This window comes from Polyodon spathula, chromosome 23 (assembly GCF_017654505.1).
Source record: "Polyodon spathula isolate WHYD16114869_AA chromosome 23, ASM1765450v1, whole genome shotgun sequence".
Classification (NCBI taxonomy): domain Eukaryota; kingdom Metazoa; phylum Chordata; class Actinopteri; order Acipenseriformes; family Polyodontidae; genus Polyodon; species Polyodon spathula.
The window spans coordinates 18,647,908-18,671,424 of NC_054556.1; the positions used below are offsets into that span (position 1 = coordinate 18,647,908).

Below are 23,517 nucleotides of genomic sequence, written 5' to 3' on the forward strand. Positions count from 1 at the left end.
AAAAGGCCAAGGTTAGGGGCTTTGCAACCAAAAAAGACTGAACAATTGAAAAATGTGCAAACAAAAAAGAACAAAAAGAAAGAAAAAATGCATTCAAATTATTCATCCCAGGGATCCCTGATCATGTTGTGCAATATAAAGCTATTCACTGTGGCTTGAATGGCCAGTAAGGTGGCAACCATGGCAACCTAACTCTAACAGCTCTTGTCTCATGCATCTGATCCACAAACACAAAAAAAACATATATATATATATATATATATATATATATATATATATATATATATATATATATATATATATATATATATATATATATCATAAAATAGCTCCTTGTGCATTTGATGTCGCCATTTCTCCTCTTTTATAAAGATTTTGTGTGAAAATGTTTGTTTACTGCACCGGGGTAGGTCTGTCTTACAGCGCAGCAGTACCATTGCAAAACACTCGCATTCATGGCTGTCTCCTTCAGGGTTGCCCACTACTTTTACAAAAACCCACCCACTTCCTTCCTGAAAACCCGCCCAATCAGGAGCATAAGTTCACAATCACCTCTGCTGTTGTTCCCCATTGTAAAAAAAATAGCAACTGCACTATTTGCAATTGTGTTTTATGTGCTTAATTACTAAACATTCACCTGAAATACAAATCAGTCAATCATTCTTTTTCTTAATCAAAAAACGTTGAAAACAAATTCTCAGTTGCAATACCGCCTTGTTACCAGACTGTGCCTAAGACTGTATTCGCACTGGGTCCATTTCAAACGGACTCGGTCTGGTTCCTTTCGTTTGAAACAGTGTATCAGTGTGCTTGCTGTTCACACTTATTTGCGAGCAAAGGGACCAAGTTCATTAGGATGTGAACTAAAACTGTTTTTTTTTACATTTTTCAGGACCGAGTACATTACTGTTCACAATGCAGTTTCAAGTGAACTCAATTTGTTTATATGGTACGGTATGTTGGAAGATGGCAGCTATTGATGCATTGCTCTGGTTTTTAATATAGCATGTTTTAAATTCTTTCATATTGGTGGAAGAAAGCACTGGGGGAGCACTTCATTAATTTAATTAATACATGTATTGAATGCTTACAGTAGGATAATAATGCAGTTTCCACAATTCTGCACGGTTGTCCTACGGTCAGCATTATACAAAGTCATTTAAGAAAAGACTTAAGAATATAATTTACTATTTTTGTGAGTTTTGCCCAAATTTGTGTCAGAGCTTCAGTTTCTCCCACTGTCTGGATTTCCACAGTGAAAAACTGACTTCTTTTTTTTTTTTTTCCAATTCACTGAAAAAAATTGTTAAGACTTTAAAACTATTCAAAATATATCCAAATGTAATACTTAATTAGGCACCTGCCCAAATCAATTTTTTCACGCTCAATAAAAAAAAATACAAGCACAATTGGGCTTTAAACCCTCCAATCTGACTAAACTGGTCTCCTTACATGGTCTAATGCTGGAATAAGGCTTCATTTTAAAGCTCAGATTCTCCTCTTTCTCCTCCTCAAGCAGGGCTGTCTCTCACAGTGCCTGAGTAAAAAGATATAAAGGGCCAGGTCGCCAGTGGGATATTTAACATTAGACAGACCTTCTAGAGTTAAAAAGCTGTTAAAAGACCAAGGTTAGGGGCTTTGCAAATTTAGTGCGGATCTACATGTTACTTTCCGCCCCACTCCCTTTGTTATAATTTGGCTTCTGAATAATTTCCAGCAGAGCTTGTTATTTCTGCTTCATGAATTTCACTTGGATTCTTTTTAAAGGAGTGATAATTAAGGCTTTGAAATTGAGTTTTGTACCTCTTTAATATACTGTGGTGTACGCAGATTTTACAAGAACCAAAGGGTAGCTTCAGAATGTTACCATTTCCTTCTTTCTGCAAAAACATCACCTCCTGTGGTAAAAATAATCAGATAAACTTGATATTCAAATGCTCTGCCTTTACAAGGACTCATACTACCGAAGCTTCATGTTTTCACCTTTCTAGTACCAAGCGCTGTTTCCACGGTGACTGATGTGTTCTCAATGTTGAGGTCCTTCATGCAACCTCTTGAAGTTGAATGAAGTAAATCAGAGGTGTAGCATTGAAGTATCTGCAAAGCTACTAATAGCTTCAAATCAAATACTATTAAAAAATCAAATTTGCTTTTACTGTAATGTTTGCATGTTTCTTATAGAAGAATGTGTGTCTTACAAAATGATGCCAATACACATATAGATAAGACTTGCTAGGATTATTTAGTTTAGCTCTGTGTATTTGTAACAGAAATATTGTAAAAATGCATGTGGGATCCTTTAGAAAAGGTTTGACAAACATACTAGGAGCCCATTATAATCCCAGAGTATACAAACGTTTATTACAAACAAAACATTTAAACAAAACAAAACATTTTTACAAAGCAAAATGCACAATGGTCAAAACAGACAAACACAACAGACATGGAACAAACACTAAATAAAAGAAGTATCGCTCTGGTTTCAAACCTGCACTCGTAGCAACTGTTTATTTGATATGAATTCTCTTTACCTCCCGACCCTCGCTCCACCTCTGAACACACCACCCAGTTCACCCAAAGCTGCTTGTTTTTATGTTGTGGCCGAGGGATTAACTGGCCATCAGTTACCCAGTTTATCCTTCGACCACATTCTGCACAGGTTTTCTCATACGCGTGCTCAACAGCCAGTTTATTGACCACGCATTGTCACGATTTCATCTGGATGGATTTAACCCCACCCAGACTGTAAACAATAATAGCAATACAACATAGTGTTTTTACACACCAAGCCAAACATTTGAAATAATAATAATACAAAATGATACAAAGTCTTCCACGTTTACGGTTTATTCTGGATTTTACAGAAAAATTACAGGATTTTTTTTTTTTTTTTAACAGGATGTCCGTTTTTTATTGATTAATATCTGATTTTTGTCTATTATTCCATATTTCCCTGGTACTATTTTCTTGGAAATACACAGTATTTTGATTAAAATGTTGTTTTATTTTGAATCCGACATTGTAATAAGCAGCCCTCACTGTATCTTAGGACACAGCAGACGTTTAGACGCCAGAGGATCAAATAACGTTCAACTGTGGTTCTCTGTCACTTCACAAACACTATCACCTGATTATGTTAGACAATCAAAGACTGATTATTGTGGCAATTGCTGGGCCCAGTAATTACTAGCTTGATCAAAAACTAAAGAGTAAAATGTAAATCAGTTTATGAATATTCAAAAGAAAACGAATGTTTCAAAGTATAAAAAAAGCAAAAATAACAGAAGTGGATCAGATGAGGCAGAGGATACACAGCGCTGCAAATACTGCTGCACTGAGGTACATGTTCAACTGACAATAAAAGAACATACTGAAAAATAAGCGACACATTAAACTAAAACAATAAAGTGAACTGAGAGACACGCAATCAGTTTATGAAGCTTTTACGTGTGCTTTAATAAAAAGAGAGCACAGAATGACTGTGTTAATGAGTTTGTCAGAGCGCTGTGCTTTGCTGGACAGCCACTGTTTATTTCAGAGAGATATGTACTGGTGACCGTGCAACAATATTGTCCATCAGCTAAAACATTGCTTAACCCTAACAAAAACTGTACATATTTGACAGAAAATGGTGATGCTTTAGATGGTAAACTTATGGAAAGCATTGATGGAAATGTCCAGTGTGATTTTTGACGCATCTCTCGATGACTTGCACCAACCCAGTTCTGCCAATTTTTATTTTATTTTTATGATTTCAAGGCGAATAAACCTGGCTTGATTTGTGCTGATGTCATGTTCATACCTTCTGTTGATACTATTTCCATCAGCACAGCGATTGCCCAAGCATTCACAAAGTACCAGCTATCTTGAGACAATGTGACTTCGACTTGCACAGATTCTGCGTCATCATACATGCCAGGGATATTAAACTGAATCAGAAAACAAGTTGTTCCTATCTTTTCAAATGATACACAAAGAGTCACTGAATCCAACTAGACTTTTATTTATTTATTTATTTATTTTTTACTATATATAGCGCAACACACAGACACTACTCATTAATTAGCAAGGTAATGGTCTGGCTCTTTAGTGATCAATGCAGTTCTCGTTCTCTCTCTCTCTCTCTCTCTCTCTCTCTCTCTCTCTCTCTCTCTCTCTCTCTCATGCAGTTAGGCTGGATGAATAACAACTGAACTCTGAAATCAATGCAACCTAATTAGATACTTTATACCATCTTCATTTCTGCAATATTTCATTTTGGACCCGTTTTCCATTATTAAGTGTGTTATCTGTTCTTCTCTCTTGTTGTGATGAGTAATTATTTACCAGGCTTTCAAACTGAATTTCCAAAGTGAGAGGGTGACAACTGGGAATGGTCAGCTGTAATTCACCCCTCTGCCACTGTGGCAATAGTGAGATAGAATATCTTGATGTAAAATCTAAATCGGGATCGAGAACACACATAACAGGACATTATGAAAGTCAAAGTTACATTACGTTTTTCAAAGCTGTTGTCAAAAATTATTTTAAACAAAAGGACTGCCAATTCCTGGTATGGAGTTAGCCTGCTTGCCACAGTGGACTGTTTACAGATATCCACTTTCTTGGGTAAGCAAATATTTAGATATCCCTTCAGAAGCCTAGTGATGGCCTGGTAGCTTTGTGAAGTATATGTTATTATTATGTTATTTGTTTTATTAGCAAATGCCTTTATCCAAGGTGACTTACAGAGACTAGGGTGTGTGAAGTATGCATCAGTTGCAGAGTCACTTACCACAACATCTGACCCGAAAGACAGAGGACAAGAAGGTTAAGTGACTTGCAGAGGATCACACATTAATCATTGAGCAAGCTGGGATTTGAACCACGGACATCTTGGTTACAAGCCCTTTTCTTTAACCACTGGACCACATACGGCATACTGAAAAATATACTGTTGAAGCTCTATAATAAACGAGGACACTGTCAGGAGATGCTTTGAGAGCTGTAACCCAGTGACCTACTGGAAAACCAGTGCCCAATTATAGGTGAGGGAGCCACCGGTGAATAATCAACAACCTATCATGTGATGAGTCAGGTTTGCAGCTGTCAATATAGCTCAGAAAATACCACAGATACAAAAAACGATTCTGTTCTAGTTTGCTCCGGATCCTACATTGACGTATTCTTTCAGAGATATACGTTCATTAGTCAGATATTTTTTAAATAACTGAATCTGTTTAGCCTAAAGCAAAGAAGAATTAGGAAGAGCTTGATTGAAATCTTTAAAATCTTAAAAGGTGTAGAAACCAGGACCAGAAGACAGCTACAAATTAAGTGGCGATAGACTTAGGACAGAAGGAAGGAGACTTCGCACAATGAGTGGTGATGGTGTGGAATGGGCTACCTAGTCATATTTTTTGAGGCAGAAAAACTGGGATCCTTTAAGACTCGACTTGACAAAGTTTTGAGATCAGTCAGCTACTTGGAACCAGATGAACACAGAATGGCCACCTCTCGTACGTAAATCTATTATACTCTCATGTTCTTATGTTGAGCTTTACTTTGTTTTTATTTGTACATATTTGACTGTGATTTTTTGTATTGTTGATTAGACATCAACCAAATAAATTAGATTTATTTGGTTGATGTCTGTTTACTGTTACAAAAGTACTGTAAATGTTTGTATCTCGTTTTAAAGTGTGTGCAGGAGTATCTCTATGCATTTGAGGACTGGGATTCCCTGGGGACCAAGCTCTACCAAAACAAGCCAGGTGCCAGATGTGGTTGAGGGACCCTAATTGTCCTGAGATAGCCCCTGATGCCAACACATTAATACATTTCTGACATGCAACACAACATTTCTCTGACAAGTCACCAAAGCTGTGTGACATTCTTCTATTCTCTTACTTCACTTCTGCCACAATTCCTATAAAAATATAAGGTGTTGAAACACGAATAAACTTATTCCAGAGCTAACACCAGGAAAACACACATGGATTTTGTACAATTGAACACAAAGATGAGACAAACCCGCATATGAATACATAGTGAGGTGTACAAACCTGGCCTGGTTTCGCATCCTCACAGATAGACGCTTCATTAGGGGCTGCCAGTTCGGGTGGGTTGTCATTAACATCAAGGATTCGGATGCTGACAGATGTCTTGGACACCTGAGAGGGGTTATCTGGAATACATGAAGGAATACATCGTAATTCATACGGCTGTCTGTTCACACATCCCCACCTGCGGAAACTCTCAATAACTAAAGGGTGTCTTTACCAATTGCATCACAATTGGATCAGCGCTATAGGAGGGTACACAATTAAGAACCAGCCTTTTATAGCATCTCCTAAATTGAATCAACACACCTTAAATATGAGTACAAGAAACTGTGATAAAAATTGAGCCATTATGGAGCCCTCTTCGTATTAAGATGTACCCCCATGGTTTTTAAACAGTCATCTATCTGGGGTACAAGGTCAGTAAATATATTCCCAGTTAGGGGTTGTTATACCTTCCAGTACTTTAAATACAACTGTCTCAGAGACCACCAATACATCAAGCATCAACTAGATAGACTGCTTTTCAGACCTATCCCCAGTATTGGTGTGGCTTCCATAATTCTAGCTACAGCTTCTGTTGCAGATTGTCCTTTGGAAATGTTAAAATATAAGTCTGGCATGCATAGACAGAAGCCCTTATGTAATTTTCGAGTGATACATTTTCACGGTACTGTAATTTAGCAGTTTTCTCCATGGTTATACCATGCATGTACCTTTTTTTAATATGTTTCACCATACCTCTCTGGCCTTTAACATGCTCACCTATGTTTTGCCATGCTTACCTATGCTTCACCATGCTTTCACTATGCTTTACCATGCTTACCTTGCTTCACCATTCTTTCACTTTGCTTTATTACTAAGGAAAACTCAGGTACGTGCCTCCATAGATCCCCAGATTATCTAAAAAAATATTTATAAAGGATGTCCTTCCCAACAAAAATGTACTAAAACATTATTTCAATATTGTATCTACTTTTCTTTCCACATGGAATGCTAATATTAGCCCAAAGTGGCTTGTATTACATTCTCATTTACGGCTCACTTAGCAAATTGACTCACCAATTCTCTGCTCCACTACATCCACCCCCCCCCCCCCCCTCCCTCCTTAGGCCCCACTAAAGGCAGCTCCAAGTTTCATCAGCACAGCTCCAATGGGACGCTTAATAAATATTATCATAACACATTAATATACTGAATAATATGCTACACCTTAAAGGGATTTCAAATAAGAACATGCTTTAAGGCAAATATCTATGTTTGTGTTGGGTTTGCACAAGCTACAGTGTACAGTATCGGCTGTGTAAGCTGCCTTCTGAATATGGGCAATAAAATCAAATGCAACGATATCCCTCAAATAATAGTATACAGAGCTCTAAACATTGTTTACCAAGCAATTCAAACCCTGTGCTGGAAGCCATGGGATATTTGTTCAATCAATCAATCAATCAGTCAATCAATCTTTATTTTATGTAGTGCCTTCGACAGTGGACCACCATCACAAAGCGCTTTACAAGATGCAGTAACAACAAGAACATCCATAATACTTTAAATACAGAGAAATGTAAGAGAGAACAGGTGGGTCTTGAGAGTTGATTTAAAGCAAGCAACGGTGGGAGCATCACACACCTAAGCTGGAGAGAGCTCCAAAGAGTCGGAGTCATGAAGCTAAATGAGTGTTCTCCTAGTGTGGTGCACTTTTGCTTCAGGATAACAAGCAGGCCAGAGTCGGAGGACCTCTACTTGTGGGCAGGGACATAGAGGGTAGGCAGGTTCAAGAGGTACTTGGGACCTATGTGATGAAGGGCATTGTAGGTGAGCAGGAGAGTTTTGAAAATAATCCTGAACTTCACAGGTAGCCAATACATCTGGTAAGGATCCTAGCAGTGGCATTCTGAATTATCTGCAGTCAGTTTATGGTGCGTGCTGGGAGACCACCAAACAGAGAGTTGCATGAATCGAGAAGAGACAAATGCATTACAAAGCATCTCTGCATCTGAGAGGGAAAGGTAAGGATGGACTTTGGAAATGTTTCGAAGATGGTAGAAGAAAGATTTGACCACAGAGGAGATGTGGGCATCAAAGGAAAGGTTGCTGTCAAGAAGTACACCAAGGCTTCGTACTGTGCGGGAAGGCAGCAGCAGATGGTTTCCGAGGTTAAGGGCAGCTACATTTAGATTTTTAAGTTGAGTTTTAGATCCTACTAGAAGGAATTCAGATTTGCTAGTGTTCAGCTGAAGAAAATTGGCAGACATCCAGGCCTCGATGTCTTGCATGCAAGCTGAGAGCCGGACCATGTCAGTTTTGTTGGTCATTTTAACCTAACTACGGTTTGATTTTTTTTACAGCACCAGGGAATTCAATTAGATTCTTAAGGGTAAGTCGGGAAAACTGCAGCTAGGTTGGTGATGCAATCTAGGGTGTTTCCCTGTGCTTTAAAACAGTCCAGCTGTAGCTAATGCTTAGGGTCCATATGCCTCTTGGACTCATTCTTTTTCATCAGCAGCAGATCAAAAACACATTGATTACAACTGTAAGCGCCCAGTTTGGATTGGGAGCTGGAAGCACTCGATCTCTTCGCACTAATGGAAGTTTCCTGATGACTGGCTGATGCCAAGGACCCAACAAGCATGTTTTAATTCTTGCACTATAGAAACCAAACCGGGATGTGAAAACTTTATGTTGCAGTCTAAAATCAAGGCCACTATTTTACTGTCCTGATTTTCTTCTCCTGACGACATGTAGAGTCCCTCCAATATTAAGGTCACTCCTGTATCCAGGAGTCCACCTCCTGGTTCCAAACACACTGTTGCAAAATGTGTTTAGAAAGAGTTTGTGTGCTGATTTAAAAATCTTCTGTATATCTGTGTGTCCTGATTCCACCCCCTTCCTCTGGCACTGTGACCTTTCATCTCTGTTGATTTATAATAAAAGCTCATTCTGAGACAACACTCCCTGAAATCAATTCTTTCTGTGTTAATCCACACGTTTGAAAGCAGGGTTTCAAATCCCAATATAATTATAATGTAAACCCATCAATCAATGCAAATATTCACAGCTTCTTTCGAGATGTTCCCCAGGTTATCATTAATCAATTCAACCCACAGCCATTAGACTCAAATATTAATTGAACCCATACACACACATACCTAGCACTTTATTAGGAGATGGCTACCTGATTTGGCATTTCCCTGCTATGGGGCATGTTCTTCTGGTATACCCGGGGTCCCTTGATTTCTCTGGAAAGCTGAATGAATGGTTTACTTAAAGAATTGCTGCAGATCACCCAACAAATTGGCATTTGGACTCCGGTGGTGATGGCTACTTTCAAGGAGCAAATGCACCCACCCAAGGTGACTTAGCGTGGCAGAGACATGATCCTCATTTGCCATCACGATATTTAAAATGAAATTAATTATCAACACTCAAGACACCCTCCAGCACCTATTGTATGTATGTGAAGGGATTTCATCTTAAACAGATACAGTACCTTTAACATTTTCCCTGAATTGTATTTCTTACCTTTGTAATGTCTCATTCCGTGGCTTCTTTATATTTGTTGTTGATGCTCAGATCGTTATTTGCAGTGTTTTATTCCAGTCCTTGAGGTCTCTATTGAAGTGGGGTGGGAAAGTAAAGCATGGCACAACACTTTGATGCACAAGGCTTCTCCAATGAGCTTCAGTGCACATAGCAATGTTAATGTGATTCGCCACCTCACTTCAGGAGTCTGGAGAAGTCTTTCCATCATCTTTGTCTGTAATTGTTATTAAACATTCCAAATAACGATCTACACAGAAACAGCAATGCATCCACAACACACATTCTAGAATCGTATACAGGTAAGAATTGACACGGGATTTAATTTTTTTTATTATTTTTTATAGACTCTATGAAATTGGCACAAAAAGGTTTGGCTGATGGATTTTAATAATATAAACCGACAGCAGTGTCAATCACAGAGTAGCCCAGAGCCTTTATTTGAATGGGATCCATTTCCTGAAATAGCCAGGATGTGTGTGTGCAGCAGCGTGGCTCTGAACTGACTGCCCCTCAGGTTACTAACTGAGAGAAAGTTATCAAATTATACTCCTACAAACGTCTGTTGCTCTAGGACAAAAAATATTTTATTAAACTATATTGGTCTGGAAACTGAAGAAGAAAATCTTCAAATCATACAAAGACATTTACATATACAATAAAACAGTTCACAAATATTTGAAGGCAGGTGCTTTCATTCACCATGTAGTTTGCACGGGTGCAGTTTCGAAAGAAACGCATAATATTGCAAACATAATTTTTTTCTGTTTTCTAACTTTCAGCCTTGCAAGTCTGATGTAATATAACCTTGTGAGATTATAGCTGAGGTGAAATAGCTCATAAAGTCATATTGTGTAAAGCTTTCTTTAACCTAGTATGGTACCTATTATATTGTTTTAAAAAAGGATTATACATATTTTGAGAGGCTACTTAAATTGTATTTTCTTCCCTTTTTATATAGATACTTTTTTATGATATTTGCAGTCATTCTAAGTGGCTCTTTACTCAGATATTTGAGACGTCTGTGTCAAGAAGCTATTCAAAAGCTGCTCTTTAGTTCTAGTTGCCTACAATAGACTGAGCACCATGAAAAGAGAAAGCTGCCCTCTCGTCATCCCGATAATGCAGACTGACAGCTCCTATCACCCCAGGCATGTTCTAGTATTTGTACTGTTGTATTTGGAATCCACTTGCTATGTGGAACACATTTTGAATTGGATACCCGTTTTTTTCATTTGCTGCAGCAATCATTACAAGGTTGTGTGTTTTCTTAGATCCACATGGGGTAATATGGAGAAACTATAAATGGGTGTCATGTATAATTATCACTTCAAAGAGACAAATAGAGAACTTTTTTTTTCAAAATGTGGTGTGCCCAGTTATATTACATCATATTTTCTCCTTTGTTTAGAATGATATTATATCCTCACCGCAACAATCCTCCAAAACAGCTCAGGAGAATGGGGATCAATGGGTGTCCTCCAATCCAAAAAAACAAGCCAATTGATTTATTACACCCAGGAACTTGAGGGTGTGAACTTGTCAATAAGCTATCGGCCTCTGGAGAACAAAATCCAGCCCTGCAGGTGTCTGCTTGAGCTCAGTAAGGTCCTCTGCAGCACATTGAGGAAAAACAGGCCCTGATGGTTTTGGATCCCTATCCTGCAGGAGCACATCCAATGCAATGCCAAGCAAACACATTTATGCCTTTACCAGGGAGACACTCAGAGACCCCTGGACTCCCCCAGACAGTATGACTCACCCTGTACATCACATGGCTGTGCCTTTATCAGGGAGACACTCAGAGACCCCTAGGCTCCCCTGACTGTATGACTCCCTGTACATCACACGGCTGTGCCTTTATCAAGTGAACCACTCAGGGACCCCAGAGTTTACTTTTAAAAGGGGCTCACAAAAAACTGGAAAAATAAGCATTGCAACATTGAAAGTTATACATTAAGTAACTGTACAATACTATATGCTGAATATTGTGTTCTTAATTGCGACAACAACTATGCAGACAGCTATACCTTTCTACCTATTAAACATGGCCCTGGAGTAAATCCTGAAATAGAGGCTTTCCACAGACAGTTATTTAGTTCAGCACCTTGGACAGCAGTCATGTCAGACTCCTGTACCTGTCCAAACTTTCTGGCACAAAGAGCCATGCCTATCTAACGTGAAGTGTGGTGTGCTGCATTAGTGTTACAGATCCTGTCCCCTGTCAGTGAGATGAGATGAGGTTAAAGGATCTATAACCACAAGTGCAGATGAGCCTGGCTCTGTTGCATAGTGTTTAAGACGCTCACGGTCACCGGTTTGCACCTTGATACACCAAAGAACCAGCAAATCATAAGCATAAAGCAAACAGATTCACTTTAAAAACTACCTAAATAACATATGCATTGAGAAAACTATTACAATCAGTTACAATTCTATTTTGAAAATCAAGATCTTTGTTTTAGATTTTGACAATGATTAAAAAAAACAAACAGAAGAGCTTTAGTCTGATAAAAAGGAAACTGTGTGTTACAAAGCACCAGCACCTTCATCTAGACAATGTGGGGAAGCTATAAAAAAGGCTAACAAGATGCTCGGATACATTGTGAAAAGTGTTGAATTTAAATCAAGGGAAGTAATGTTAAAACTGTACAATGCACTAGTAAGACCTCATCTTGAATATTGTGTTCAGTTCTGGTCACCTCGCTATAAAAAAGATATTGCTGCTCTAGAAAGAGTGCAAAGAAGAGCGACCAGAATTATTCCGGGCTTAAAAGGCATGTCATATGCAGACAGGCTAAAAGAATTGAATCTGTTCAGTCTTGAACAAAGAAGACTACGTGGCGACCTAATTCAAGCATTCAAAATTCTAAAAGGTATTGACAGTGTCGACGCAAGGGACTTTTTCAGCCTGAAAAAAGAAACAAGGACCAGGGGTCACAAATGGAGTTTAGAAAAAGGGGCATTCAGAACAGAAAATAGGAGACACTTTTTTACACAGAGAATTGTGAGGGTCTGGAATCAACTCCCCAGTAATGTTGTTGAAGCTGACACCCTGGGATCCTTCAAGAAGCTGCTTGATGAGATTTTGGGATCAATAAGCTACTAACAACCAAACGAGCAAGATGGGCCGAATGGCCTCCTCTCGTTTGTAAACTTTCTTATGTTCTTATGTTCTTATGTTTAATTGGGACTCTCAGAATGGTGAACAATAATCTATTAATTGGTTAATTGATGTATTTGCTCAGATTAGATGCTTCACCTAGATCAGTTAGGCAGTGTACTCTGTAATGTTTATCTATCAGATTATCTCTCAGTATACAGATATTTTGATGACTAGCTTTAGATAGAATAATAATCATATTTATATAGTACCTTTCATACCAAACCAGCCTCACAAAGTGCTTTACAAGATATGAGACTACTGTGTGTAAACTATGCATCAGCTGCAGAGTCACTTACAGCAATGTCTCACCCGAAAAACGGAGCACAAGGAGGTTAAGTGACTTACTCAGGGTCACACAGTGAGTCAGTGGCTAAGCTGGGATTTGAACCGGAGACTTGCTGGTTACAAGCCTATTTATTTAACTACTGGACCACACAGCTTCCTATAAAGAACTTGTTGGTCTCTGTGACTCCATATTCAGAGCAGGCACATGTGTGTGTAAACACTAGCTTTGTAACCTCACTTTGCTCTTATTCGACTACCCCAGCACTGAAGCTAACATTTAGATGGGCTGTATCAGAGTGGAGACAAAGCTAATGGGAGGTTGATGTAAAAGTGACTGTTTGCTGCCCTCCTTATCACCTTGCAATAAGTCTGAATACAGCACCAGCTGGGGGGAAAGCAACTTAAGGTCACAATGTCACAAAACCATGTACAATTTTACTTAAGCCAGAGTTATAAAGTCTACAAGGATAAAATAGCCTTCCTCCAGGTACACTCTGTGTATCCTCTTATTCCAGCTATTATGTGAATTTAAGCTTTTAAGTTGCATTGGCGTCAAATGGCTGTGTAATTGTTTTATATTTCTCATACTATCTTATGGTGTTTGCTGTCATTCAGAGTGGTTCTGTTGCTCCAACATTGCATTCTTCTCATTCTATTAATCTGTCTTGACCTGGCCTTGCACTTGCTTTGAGCTTGTCGGGAGAATTAGCACTGAGCTGCCTTTCTGAATCTATTCAAATTAAGAGACAGCTGATTGTTCTCCACCTACTCTACATGTATATATTGAGAGAGTCTCCGTAAGTGTATTAAGGATACTGAAAGCGTGATAAATAACCAATTTCTACCAGGCACAAGGTAAACTATCTGCAAGTGTGTGTTTTCAGAGTTATATTTAGGGTCCTCATTAAAACAAAAAACATGAACCCGGATGCGCTGACTGTGTCCCTCTGTCGATCATACTCTATATCAGTGGTACTCAACTCCGGCACTTGAGATCTAATCCAGTCAATGTTTTTACTCCAAGCAGGTTCTAATCTAATTAATTAAAGCTGATAATTTAGGACCTGGTTGGAATAAAGACCAGGACTGGAATAGATCTTGTACCATGGAGTTGGATACCATTGCTCTACGTGGTGAACATGATAACAGCCTTGATTTTGCACCAGTTTTCACCAGACTTGTATCATACACTCCTAGCCACCTATAGATGTTTCACGTTGCATTTGGCTGTAATCTGATACACTTTATACACATATGTGTAACTTGTCACTTACTGTTCTCTTATTAAGCGATTATGAGGACTCTATGTAGACCACAAGATGCCTTGCAGCACTAGACCACAACATGCCATGCAGTAATCTCCACATCTTAGCTCGCTACCTGCTTCCATGGCATGCACAGTGATGTTGTGCCAGCCTGCCGTCTCCCGGTCCAGGATCTTGCCCAGGGTGAGAGCACCAGTGATGAAGTCAATGTTAAATATGTTCTCCAGGTCTGTGCTCGGGTCTATAGAGTACCTGAATGAAAAACAGTGTGTGTTACAATAGCACAGCTATGTGAATATGCAATATATTGATAAGCACTTTATTTAAAATGTAGACCATGTAAGTCATTATCAAGCGATGGTACGCCAAAAAGTCATAATTCCTCAATTTCATTTCATATCTAGAAATGATTAATTTCCTAAAAGATTTTCTTATAATTCTCTGTGCTGTCTCAGTGCAGTGCTACCCCAGAATGTTATCCATTGCCTAGGAATGACAAATTGGGAATTATCAAGCTGGATTAGACAAAGATCTGCTCAGGAATACCAAGATATTTAGTAAGTAAGCAACGAGTCCAAGTGGGGTAAGACTCAAGCAAGACAGTGTGGGGTAGCATTTAAACCACAATGTTTGGTTATGAAGTCAGGAGGTTATAATGAGGTTGTATAATGTACAGGTGAAGCAGCACTTAGATACTGATTTCAGTTCTGGTCCCTGCAATACAAAAAAGACAGTGTGGCCCGGGAGAGAGTTCAGCGAAATGCCCTGATTCCCGGGGTTAAAGAATTGAATTCTGAAGATTGTGTGAGAGAACTAAATCCAGTCTTAAGAAGGATTAGGGTCAACTTACTGGAAACCTTTAAAATCTCAAAAGGAGTTAACCCAGCCAATACTTTAAGTGCAGCACAGAAACCACGACCAAAGGACACAGTTAGAATTGAATGGAGACAGGTATCAAATAGAGGGAAGGAGACACTGATGTACTCTCTAGCTGATGTACTCTTTCATGATACTGATAGCTTGTATTTGTAGCTGGGGTGAGAAATGAACTCTTTATGTGTTGTACCTCACAGGAGCATTGTCCAGGTCAGGGTCCACTGCATTCACGACCCCCACCAGAGCCCCCAGCCTCGCGTCCTCCTGCACCTCCAGCACAATGGCGGGTGGCCGGAACTGCGGGGGCTCATCCCAGTCTGTCACGGTGACCCTCACGATGGTCTGGTCTCGGAATGACCCCAGGTCTACAAAGCGAGGGTCCACGTGCTTATTCACTGCCTCCACCACCACATTGTGGGTTCGCTTGTTCTCATAGTCCAGGGGCTGAACACACAAAACATGGGTCAGTTTACAGGGTTCACTGAGTTTAAGGGTCTCAACCTTACCTCAGTATTAGTTTAATCCCCATCACAAAACAAATACTGCACAACACAATTTAGTACAATCAATCTGTACTTGAGAGAGGCCCATGACTGAAAGGCTGTGTGACAGGGAACTGGCCCGTCTGTATGAATGTGTTTGGAACTGGCAGGGAGGGGTTTAAATTCCTCCCTGCCAGGAAAACATGTGAGAATGTGGCTGGAGCTCTAATTGAATGATTAGTTGGAGAGTTTTGTGTTTAGAAGAAAGGAGTGTCTTGTTTTAAAAGACTTGTATCCTGACTGTTTATTTTGTAAGTTCACTTTGATTATTTGGGTTTGAACCACTTTCTGTTGACCCTTGTGCCTGTTTATTTGATTATTTAATTTAATAAATAACTATTTTTTGCTTTTACATTGTCTCTGAGCCTCAGCCCTCTGTCATCCTGTCACACATGGTGTCAGAAAAGGGATAGCGCCACCTAGAGGCTCAGAGCGGTATATTTTTTTTTAATTTTTTGGTCGTTTAAAACAAGACACTCCTTTCTTCTAAACACAAAACTCTCCAGCACAAAGCAAACTCCCAAACAAAAGAACACACCTCCCAGCCAGGGCCTCTCCCCTGGCTTTTATCCCCTGTGGCTGGAGCCCAATTAATCAATAATTACTAATCATTCAATTAGAGCTCCAGCCACATTCTCACATGTTTTCCTGGCAGGGAGGAATTTAACCCCCTCCCTGCCAGTTCCAAACACATTCATATAGATGGGGCAGTTTCCCGTCACAGGCTGGCAGAGGGTGTTCAGGTGAGGATTGAGGTGTGCTCTCTCTCTCTCTCTCTCTCTCTCTCTCTCTCTCTCTCTCTCTCTCTCTCTCTCTCTCTCTCCTCTCTCTCTCTCTTTTGAGGGGGGCTTTACATTATCACATAGCTGAGGATAGTGAGAAGGAAGGGTGAGGTTGTACTTTATAGGGCTGTCCATTTAATGGGAATGTTTCTAACCAATCAATAAAAGATCATAAGAAACCATCCATCACTATTTGACTTACTGCACTGTGTATTTGTGTATTAGACTGCATGTGCACAGCATTTCATTGTACATGGAAAAGACAGCAAACAAACATTCATTACGAAATGAATTGGCCTACACTGTACACTTCTATATAAACACTAACAGCTATATTTGATCTGCATATTTTCATCGCAATGTTTAACACTTGACTAACATTAAAACCTTTAAACCATGAACACAGATTGCCGTAGAGTTTTCAAGGCGAGCATACCTTTCTGACAGTGATGATAGCCTCTTGGGAGTCCCCATCAGTGCTGACTCTGAACAGTTCGGCCCCCTCCTCGTCTTTAATCAGGTAGCTCATATCCGTGTTCTCGCCCATGTCAGCATCCTCAGCCTTCACCCTGCCAACTGGGGTACCCACTGCTGCAGACTCGGACACAGAGAATTGGTACATCTCTACAGAGGCAGGAGAGAGGGGGTGTAGTATGACTTAGACACCGAGCTGAAGTTTAGTGAGCATCCTCCGATCCCCAAACCAGTGGCCTAATTACACCCAGGAGCTTGAGAGTGGTGGTCAGCAAGCCTCCAGCTCCTAGAGGACAAACACCAGTCCTGCAGAGGTCTGCTTAGCTCACCAGGCACTGGCAGTGACCCCAGCAACTTCACACAGCCAGGACGCAAACCAGTGCAACCCTGACTGTATGACTCACCCTGCACACCATGTGGCTGTGCCTTTACCAGGTGAGACTTGCAGGGTCCCCTAAAGACACATTATGGTTTATAACCAGGGGTTAATTTTTATCTTTAGGTTCTTACATGAGTACCAGCAGGTCTGGTACTTACCAAAATTAGGGGTCATTATACAAGTCAGTGTCTAGCTCCACCTCCATTCCGACAGTTCAAACTCCCCATAACTATATTTGTCTTCTCTGAATGGACAGCTAAATCAAGATCCATACTATCTTTGGTTCTTTCAAGTGTCCATTAAAAAAAAAAAAAAGATTGATGTTATGAACTGGACTGATTCAACCTATCACTTGCTATTTATTATTAATAAAACCTTGAAGCAGCCAATGATTTGAATTGGACCCCTCTGGCCCTTAGTGAAATTTGGGGACTGGTATATAATTATGGTCAGTGATAATAAGCTCAGTTGCCCAGAGATTGTTAACAGATCCCAGAGACCTTAAGACTCTATAGAAAATTGTGAGGTTAGACAGGTATGGGTCAGAGCCAGATAATATGCTTGATCTTGCAAGCTTGAGCACCCTTGCTGCCCATATGAAAAACGCTTTCCTGTTAAAAACTTATTGATGATAAAAACAATATAGTCTTAAAAACAATATAGAAGTCTGGATTTGTTTTTTATTGGTGCTCAAGTGTACCTGCGTACCAGTTATGTGAACCCCTGTTTATAACACATTCTTATATGAAAGTGGGTAACTCTTTACATTAAGTCTCTCTAAGTACTGTATATTTACATAGTAGCTTGTACATACATGTGTGTTTACGCATAATTACAAAGTTATTCTAAACAGTTACAATGCACTTCATGTGTAAATCTTTGTGCACGATATTTCCCAACGATAACTCTTTTCCGATACTATTGTGTACTTGCATATACTGTAGAGTTACACATTCAGTACATTGTAGCTATGCATAAAACATTGTAATCATGTGTAAGCACACATCTATTTACTAAGTAACTATGTAAATACACAGTAATTAGATATACATAATGTAAAGCATTACCATAAAGTGTTACAGAAATGTTGTTAATGAGGCTGTTGCTAGCGCATCAATTGCCCTTAGGGCAGTATCTCACTCTTCGTTTAATTCTTCTAAAGTCTCTCGCTCTCACACGCTGTTGGGTGTTTGTCTCCTTACTCTGTGGGAAGCGTGGGGGGCTGTCGTTGACGTCGGTGATCACTATGGTAACGGTGGTGGATCCCGAGAGCCCCCCCATCTGTCCCGCCATGTCAGTTGCTTTGATGACCAGCTCATAGCGATCCTGTGTCTCTCTGTCCAGTTCAGCCACGGCCGTGCGAATAATCCCTGAGAGATTAATGAATGCAAATAGATTAGAGGAGACACATAAAATAACTACTAACAAATGTACTACTAGCACAGTGTGACATCTCTTAATGATGTAGGTATGGGTCTAATCATTTGTCTGCTATCTGATTTGTCTCTTAATAGTGAAGGTATTGGTCATATCGTTTGTCTGCTATCTGAGTAGTCTTTTAATGGTGAAGGTATTGAACTAATTGTCTCTTCCATCTGACTAGTCTCTTAATGGTGAAGGTATTGGTCTAATCGTTTGTCTGCTATCTGATTAGTCTCTTAATGGTGAAGGTATTGGTCTAATCGTTGTCTCCTATCTGATTTTCCCATTCTTCTTGTAGCTTTGAGTCAGACCCCCTTTGCCATACTGGGAATCTCTCCGGGTTGTTAATTTAACACATTACGGTAATGTACTTACTTATAATCAGATTTTTTAGATATTGCAGTAAGGTATTACTTTTTATTACTTCAGTTGGAAACTGTGTATCTGCAGTGTGGGCAAATAACTTTTCCTTAAGTATCAGATTTGTTTTTTTCTACCTTACTGGCATTAAAAAGAAGATACTGGCTATTAAACCTCACCTCTTTGTGATGTGCTGTGTTTGAATAGATAAATGCTTGTTTAGAGAAACTGGCTTAATTAATTAAAAAGTAATTCAAAAATTACAAATTATGTGTAAATTTGAGTGCACAATGTAAAGGTGGAATTAGGTGTTATTATTATTATTATTATTATTATTATTATTATTATTATTATTATTGAGAAAAGTAATAAGTAATGAGTATAATATTGCTTCTGTAAAAGAAATAACCATTGAAATGTAACAGACTGCTTTTTGAGCCATTAACCATCAGGATATTACTTTTTCCTGTCAGCAGTAGAATTGTGAGTAATATATATATATATATTATATAGTTAAAAACATAAAAGTTTGTCGACAACCACATTTGTGTTCTGAATTGCTAATCTGAATTAAAAAGAAAATGTTATCACAGATTAAAAGGTGTTTAATGCTTTTTGTGAAGAGATTTAGAGTAAAATGAATGATGACTGACAGCTGGACATGCGGATAAAAAGCTATTGTAGCAGATCTTTTTCATGTGCATATCGCTGTGCGAGAACTTCTAACACCAAATAAATTATCTAGATTCTGTTTTTACTGGGACTGTGACAGAATGATGGGTTCTCTGTCATATTATATAGGCACATAACTATATATAGTTTGTGTGCTGTGTACCAGGGCAGGGGGTAGGGGTTAAATCCTTGCACTGTGTCCAGTGCATTCCCTACGGACAGGACAGCCAGCCATGTGAGAGTGTGGCTGAACTGGGATCAATCTGACTGAAAACCCTATGAGAATGTGCTAAATTGGATAATTTTCAATTCAGCTGCAGGGCCAAGTGTACAGAGAAGGAGCAAACTTATCAGGCTAAACCTGGGAGTCCAAGAAAGTGTTCATTTGTGAACTGTGTTCTGGACACAGAGATAGTGTCTTGTTAACATTCTGAATCAAATAGCATTTTTCTGTATGTGATGCCTGCTGCCTGCTTGACCATCAGCCAACCTATCACAAGGATATTACATATTGATTGCTGGATTTTTTTACATGTGTTTGTCTGCATGGTGTACCAGTGGCATAAGCTAAGCTAACGAGAAATAATGCTATACAAGAATTCACATAAGCACTTAAACTGAAGCATGTCACCATAGAAAACATAAGCACTGCAATGGTAATAATCATACCATAGAAATAAGAAGAGACATAGAATTAAAGTACAGCACCATGTAAATGGAATACACAACCCTAGCAAAACCATTAACAGGATAATAATACATTGGATTGGAAAAAATTACTGTACGAAGGTCCTGATACAGGAGCACACAGTCTGCTACTTATATGGTAATGTAGCACTGCAATGCATTACCAGTATGTATTAATGTGTTCATGTCATTGGAACATCCATGGCCATCCATACTGTGGTATGCTTCTACCAATGACAGCCTATTGTAGCTGCACTTGTGATGCCCCATTGCGTTGCCACTGATGTGCCACTATCTGTCTGCATTGCCACCGAAGATCATTTGGAAAGAGTATAGTGATCATATTTTAGTGCCATTCTACCCATCGGTTGAGGCAGGCGAAGTGAACGTGCTTACTTGTCGACAGGACATACATATGCATTCCCTATTATAGGCAGGGTGATGCTCCTCAGGAATGTTTGAGTGGCATTAATTCTGCTTAGCAAATGATCCTTGTGTTCCTGTGCAGTGTGAGGGATAACAGTTGCACAAAGGCCGGTGCAGTGGGATGATGTTGCCACTGTCGTCAATATCAGGAACATAATAAACGCATGGAACAAATATGACTACAAAAGGAGGCCTATTTTTTGCTCACAGCTCTTTCTGTAGCAAAAAAAGTTGAAGTGGGCAGCCTGGCTTAGCACTGGTTCCATTATTATTGTGTTTAGCAGTAATACTAGATGAATTAGTCATAGTAGTAATAGTAGTGTAACTGTGTAACTGTTTACATTTGTATAACGGCATCTTGAATAACAAGAAAACTGAGTTGGCCACCAGTAAATAATAAACATACATGTGTTCACAGACAGTGATAAAACTGACGTCCACATTCAGATTCAGACAAATACAGCAACAATGAAAAAACATTGAGCCATATACCCATTTAATATGTGAGATACAAGAGAAAATCATTTGCAGCTAATTATAACAAATAAAGTACACCCTGATGAGCATTTAATATTGTAATTCCACACTGTATACAGCACCCTTGTGGTTTACAAGTTAGCAAATACAAAACACCCATAAAGTCCTTATTTTGTACAGTTGGGTGTACATTGTATTATTATTATTATTATTATTATTATTATTATTATTATTATTATTATTATTATTATTATTATTATTAGCAGATGTATTTACTAAGCAACTACTAAGTAAATACACAGAATTACAGACGTTAATGTAAAGTGTGTCCCATTCCAAGTAAATAGAGAACCGTGTGTTCTCATAAAAGTAAATGCAATAAAAGCAAAGGGCATGGAATTGGTATCAATTAGGAGCATTGATACAGTAAATAAGAGTGGCTACAGCATGAAACAGACTCAAAGAGCAGCTGTTTGTGTGCAGTGTGCACTGAGCAGAGCAGTCTTTGAGAAAGTGTTTCTGGCAATCCAGCTCAGACATCAGCCAGGGCGCTACATGCAAACTGGAGATGATACTGAACTTTGCAACAGACTTGTATGATGAGTTTATGGAAAGGTACAATCGTGTTTATGCTGAAGATGGCCTGTCTCAGCTCCAAGCCTTACTATATGTTTTTTTTTTTTACTTAATGTATGCATTGTTTTTTTTACTGTATCTTGTAAAGTGCTTTGTGATGGTGGTCCACTATGAAAGGTGCTATATAAAATAAAGACTGATTGACCAGGGTGAAAAATTACAGTGTTTGAGGTCTCTGGCTCTCTTGGTTTTTGTTCCACCAGCCCTCTAAATTATTTATTTGAATGAACCTCCTTCCAGGTCTTCATCAGTTAATTGTCTACTGATAGCTAGAAAACCTGGAGGACTGTATTTGTGCACCCCTGACATATACCATAACATGTTCCAGACATGGCTGCTGTCATTCACTGTGTAGTAAATTGTGTGCATTTGTTTAGATGTGTTTTGCATCCTTGCAGCACAACAGTTGGCAATGTTACAATCCACCATGGTTAACAAAGTTAATAAAGATGACTTTTGTATAAGTATCTATAAAAAACAGGGCAATTTGACATGAAAAAGCACACACAGAGGACCCGTCTCATGCTGCTTATTCCCTGAGAGCCAATATGTTAATGTCAGATTGCCTTGCCAAGTACAGTGCTGCAGAAAGAGATGTAAACAAGTATCAAACGATTATTTCCAAGGAAGGGCATATTGACAACTAGCAATTTACATTATATTTCCAGAAACATCGTTTTTCAAACCTGCCTTGGACCAAAACAGGGCCTTTATAATGCTCACCCTTTTTCACAGTAATGCTTATTATATTAAAGTGGCACAGCAGGGAACAGTGCTGTATTGCCCTGTATATGAGAAAGAGAGTCCAGTAGCTGATGTTAGTGGCATGTGTGCCTAACTTCACTACCCTGGAGCAGTGGCATGGCTTCCTGCCCCAGATCACAATATTGGCAGGTATTGACAGGAGGGTATAGGGAATATATGCTGTATTACTGCAACCTTGAAGTAATGTGTTAAGAGCTGTAACCTACAATTAAATAAAGAGTGAACCTGCTATGTGTCTCCATATGGCAAAGTGCCCACCCCTGTGTGTATTATATGTTGTGTGTTAATGTTGGTGTATAGTCATTGGTACACGGGATATAAACGGGTCTGTGTAACACAAGTGTTTAAAATGTATATTTGTATTTAGGCATGAGGATTGCACAGCACTTCACGTGCAAGTAAAAAGTAATAATATGTGCGCACAGGGAATTGCACTTTATTAATTCACGTGCAGTTGTACCGCGACTCCAATTGAATGATTGATTAGCAGTCGAGTCTCGGTACAGCTGCATAAAAGCAACATGTTTTCACATACTTGGGGTCGTGTGTTCGGTGAGTGGAGAACGGGATTGGAGACGGAGGCAATAATAATAATAATAACAATAATAATAATAATAATAATAATAATAATAATAATAATAATAATAATAATAATAATAATAGTAGTAGTCGTAGTTAAATATCTGCTCACCGTATTTTGTTTAGTCTGTTTTTTGTTTTGT

The 23,517-nt window shown here is 39.0% G+C and overlaps 1 protein-coding gene across 1 annotated transcript in view; it reads right to left on the minus strand.

The window, feature by feature from the left end:
- LOC121297780 (cadherin-22-like) overlaps nucleotides 1-23,517 on the minus strand; it is a 190,667-nt gene that overhangs the window by 50,277 nt on the left and 116,873 nt on the right. The window contains exons 5-9 of the mRNA XM_041224277.1: nucleotides 18,553-18,720; nucleotides 16,934-17,121; nucleotides 15,364-15,617; nucleotides 14,413-14,549; nucleotides 6,045-6,166 (exon numbers count right to left, since the gene is read on the minus strand). Of these exons, the coding sequence (XP_041080211.1) occupies nucleotides 6,045-6,166; nucleotides 14,413-14,549; nucleotides 15,364-15,617; nucleotides 16,934-17,121; nucleotides 18,553-18,720 (869 nt within the window). The remainder of the gene's footprint in view (nucleotides 1-6,044; nucleotides 6,167-14,412; nucleotides 14,550-15,363; nucleotides 15,618-16,933; nucleotides 17,122-18,552; nucleotides 18,721-23,517) is intronic.